This window comes from Penaeus chinensis, chromosome 27 (genome assembly GCF_019202785.1).
Source record: "Penaeus chinensis breed Huanghai No. 1 chromosome 27, ASM1920278v2, whole genome shotgun sequence".
NCBI classification, from domain to species: domain Eukaryota; kingdom Metazoa; phylum Arthropoda; class Malacostraca; order Decapoda; family Penaeidae; genus Penaeus; species Penaeus chinensis.
In genome coordinates, this window is record NC_061845.1 from 13,537,584 (window position 1) to 13,542,583 (window position 5,000).

The following is a 5,000-nucleotide window of genomic DNA, read 5'->3' on the forward strand; positions in this document are numbered from 1 at the left end:
TGGTGCCAAGACTATATCAAGAACTGGCTCGATCAGAGTAAGAGCCTCATCTTTATTCTTGGACCTTTTGAGGATTTGCGTAAGTACGAGAGGTATGTCAGATTTGTCACGTGATCAGATATCTTTCAGAACTTCAGTCCTTTTTCTCGCTGAAAGTGCTAATAATTTTTCTCTTTGTTCTTTTCCTATTTTTCTCTTATTTTCATTTTTACAATTTATGTTTTAACCTTTCATTTGAAATACTTAGGATATAACAGTTAGGTAAAGGTGAGAAAAAAAACTTGTTCTACCTTTGTAAATGGGCAAATTGTACCATTTTTCCTAATTTCAGAGTATCAATTAGCATCTCAAGACTGTTGATTGTACATTACTGTAGAATTTTTGTATTTTGAAAAAAGACAAAAACATCCTTTAAACTGAAAAAATTACTATAAAATAATCCTTTTCTTTTTCAAAAGTATTCTTTCACTAGCTCCTTTCCACAGCAAGTACGTTAATAGAGTTAATAATTGAGGAGCTGAATGCTTCTGGAAAGCTCAGGAAGCACCACCTTCATCTGCTACTTCTGTACCACCTGGAGCGGCTTAAGCTGAGCCGGGAGACCTCAGAGTTCAGCTACATCCTGTCCCTCTTGGCTCAGCGTTGCAAAGTAAGCATGGCATTTTCTTGGCTCAGCGTTGCAAAGTAAGCATGGCATTTTCTTGGCTCAGTGTTGCAAAGTAAGCATGGCATTTTCTTGGCTCAGTGTTGCAAAGTGAGCATGGCATTTTATTCTTGTTGTTGTTGTATTTGCTATTATGATTGGTGATTATTATTGGTTTTAGGGTGGTTTTATCCAGATTAAGGATGGAAAAAAGTATATTTTTTGAAGGAAGGTTAGATAAGGCATCCATATTAAATGATTAAACTTTTTTTATTGTATGTCTGTTGATATTGCACACTTATTGATGCTAAGGTGTTTGTGATTCTCAAATACAGTGCTCAAGAAAGCAGACAGGCAGGAATGAAATTTCATAAATGATATATGCTGAACTGTTAGTTTCTCTAGAAACATAGCCTTCATTTGTAATGCAACCTGATTTGAGACATGCACAGAGTTTTATATATGTTTCTTTTTTTAAGGATGGGTAATTAATTTGATAAAATCACTATGACAATTATTTGATTAAAAAAAAAATGTGCTGTGTGTTTTTGAATAAGATTGTAATTACCCCTGTTCCCTGACCGCAGGCTCTCCTTTGACCACGACTCTGAGCACTACCACTACCATTTCCTCAGTCCCTACTATCACCTCAATCCAGTCCAAATCATTTACCCGGGTCATTACTCAACCTCCAGGAAACATTCCTTCTCTCCCAACATCCTTTACTTCACCATCTACTCCCTCCTCCTCCTTTATTAGTACTCTGCAGCTTTATCATGCATCTCTCTGCAGCTTTATCATGCATCTCTCTGCAGTACTGCTTCACTCAGCAACACCACCTTCCACAAGGCCCCATACTTCTACTGCAAATCTTTTGAGTACTCTGTTTAGCCTAGCCAAATAGGTTCAGTTTTATGTGATCCCCTCTACAGCCTCTTACTCGGATCACAGACTACTCTACAAGTAGGCAAAGTTTCCTTCTACAGCTGGCCCAATCATTCCCACCCATAGGCTAATTTAAACAATTGTATTGTTATGCACAGTCAGCTTCAGGCCCACATTTGGTCATGATCAGGAGAGTTGATTGCAAGCCTAAAAGTCATATTACAAATCTTTGTGAAGTGCATTGAACAGGCAATGAGCCATGCTTCCCAATTTTCTATGCTAGTTTTTAAGATTAAGTAATGTATAAGGTGAAAGTGGTTTTCATTTTTATATCACATAAATATTATTAACTCTTTGATTCTGGCAAGGGAAAAAATACTTGCCATGTCTACTGGGATTTTAAGTTCCTCAAGACTTTGTCAGCAAAATCAATTACTAGTCCTAGTTTTTTATCTTATTTATTATTGCTTTTAGTATTAATAATAATATTATGATTATCCTAATGTCAATAACAACAATAATAGCAATGTTGATATTAAAAGGTCTAGGGATGCCAAGTGAAGTTCGATAAGCCCGCAGACTGATTCTTTGGTGATTATTTGTTTCTGGAGTCATATGGGCTCTTTTCAGCGATTACAACTGCTGATGTTGGTTACAGGAAAGCAAACAAAATATATATCCACAGAAGCAATATTTAGAATTTAAAATTATTTGATTTATTATAGGCTCAAAAAATATTTTTTCCAGTGTTTACACAAAGTCCACAGTATTTTAGATCATCAAAAGACAGATTTTTGTGAGCACCAAGCATTCCAATTTTCTCCATAATTAGCATTAATTTGTTTGAATTTGTGAACAAAAGTTACATTAACCCATTCGTGAGGGGCATGACACGTATCCGTATCATGCCCACAGTGAGTTTACTTGTTTAATTGTTTTTACACATCGATGGCTACACTTGTACTAAATCACCAATAAGCCAATTACGAATACTGCCTGTCTAGCCCATTTACCCTTTTCCTTAATTTATGAAAATATTTTACGTTATTTTATTTTGCTATTACTAATGTTTATAACATTGTAGTAATTATAATATTTATAATAAAAATAACACCATTGATATTCATAGCACTAGTAAAAAATATATTTTCCTGCCAATTCAAGGAAAGGCAAAATCAGGTAAGGCAGAGCCATCTATGTATAGAGACAATTCACAAAATATATTAAAAAATGAGCACAGCATTTTCCCCATTTTTTATTTTCCCTGGTGGCAATGGGTTAAGTTACCTAAAGTTTTCTATACTTTGAAGTCATTGATCTAAAATTTTACAAATCACATAGAAGACATAATCTAATCTGTAAATTCACTCTCCAATCTTTAGAAAATCATATTTACCACTTGTGAAATATGGAAGTTCAGGCATTATTATGGGCTCAGGCCAAAGATTGGTTGAAGTTTTACAGTCATTGGAGATTACTGCAATTTAACAAATCTGTATTTTCAGAAATTACGTCACCTAGGACTAAAGAGTAGGAATCTACCTCGCAAAATGGTGAATGAAATATTCATCAATTTAGAACTCCTACAGACTGTTGACTTATCCCAGACCAATGTGGCTGACCAGACCCTGAGTGTCATGGGTGCATATGCCAAACACATAAGGTAATACTGAGTTTGTAATTTTAATCTAATGGGCTGAGATGGCATGGCATACATGTCATGTCCACCCTGATTTTAGCGTAATTTTGTTTACATATAGATTGCTTCGCAAGTGCTCAGTCACAGGTCACGTAGGGCCTATTAATTAACTTCTCAGTGGGCAAGCACTTGTAAAGCCAAAACTAATGTGGACACTATATATCCCCATTGCCAGTGGGTTAAGAAGATAAGCTGATAAAGGGAGAAGAAAGAGAGATATAGAAGTTCTGATGAATTTGAAGGCTAGTATGCTTAAATTCAATATAAAGTCCAAAATAGTATAGTGTTCTACTATTAATGATGTATGAGAGAGAGAGAGAGAAAGAGAAAGAGAAGAGATAGAGATAGAGATAGAGATAGAGATAGAGATAGAGATAGAGATAGAGAAAGAGAAAGAGAAAGAGAAAGAGAAAGAGAAAGAGAAAGAGAAAGAGAAAGAGAAAGAGAAAGAGAAAGAGAAAGAGAAAGAGATAGAAAGAGAAAGAGAAAGAGAAAGAGAAAGAGAGAGAGAGATTCCTTCATAAATATTTAAAATGGCCGTGAAAAAAATATGAAAAAAATAAGGAAAGGTTGCAAGGTTGCAAGTAGAAAGATAGCTGAGAAACATTCATACCACTTTTTGCTCATCACTCATTTGTACATCTTGATTGAAAGAAGATTATCATGAGTAACATGGTCATTGCAAAAATAGTTCAAAATGATAGTAGAACTAAAAATTAAAGAATTTACAACTGCAGGTTTCATTCCCTTCCCACCCTCTGGTTACAATTACTGATCGAGTGTCATGACCAGTGGCCAGAGACTTTGTGATGTGAACACCACACTTTTTTCTACAAAAATAGAAAATTTAACTGTAACATACACATATGCCAGTGTTAATGGTATTAATGGCACATTAGAAATGTAATTGTCAATGAAAATGTAAACTTGCTTGGAAGCATATACTACTACTCAAACTATGAGTCAAATTTCATTATTAATTATCAAAAGTAAATCTACTATGATTTAAGCATTCCAAGCAGATATGCTAGTATTAACCCATTGGATCCAGACGCTTCCATGCCATCATGTGGCCCAAAATGCATTAAGTTTATGTGAATGGACACTCTGCTGGATGTGTGGCATGTAGGCCGGGCGCAAATAAACACTTGTATGACTTTTTCAGCATAAGCGTTTTTAGCATTTTTGCCATTTTCCAATGTCTGTATTTGTTATTGGATTTGCTTTATCCAGATGGTTATAGACTGTTATACTTGCACAGACTCCATATCATCTCTATAGGTAGTCTAGAACTCAGTGCAAGAATAATAACAATAGGTAACATTTGTTATTTGTATGGGTAATAGAATTTAAAAAAAACTGTATTAATTGGTGAAAATTGTAAACTTGAGAATCAAATAGTTTTACTTAAATTATGAGTCAAATATTATCATCAAATACTGATTTAATATAGCCCTGCCAGTCATATGATTATACAGGAGTCAGTTGTAAGTAGATAGTCAAATAACATTGTACACTATTGTACACACACACACACTCACTCACACACTCACACACTCACACACTCACACACTCACACACTCACACTCACACTCACACACACACACACACACACACACACACACACACACACACACACACACACACACACACACACACACACACACACACACACACACACACACATACACACATACACACATACACACATACACACACACACACACACACACACACACACACACACACACACACACACACACACACACACAC

The 5,000-nt window shown here is 35.3% G+C and overlaps 1 protein-coding gene across 1 annotated transcript in view; it reads left to right on the forward strand.

Moving 5' to 3' along the window:
* Positions 1 to 5,000, forward strand: part of LOC125039438 — an 8,025-nt gene that overhangs the window by 1,036 nt on the left and 1,989 nt on the right. Inside the window, exons 2-4 of the mRNA XM_047633364.1 lie at positions 1 to 79; positions 486 to 649; positions 3,034 to 3,191. The exon at positions 1 to 79 is cut by the window's left edge and continues 91 nt beyond it. Coding sequence (XP_047489320.1) covers positions 1 to 79; positions 486 to 649; positions 3,034 to 3,191 — 401 coding nt within the window. The remainder of the gene's footprint in view (positions 80 to 485; positions 650 to 3,033; positions 3,192 to 5,000) is intronic.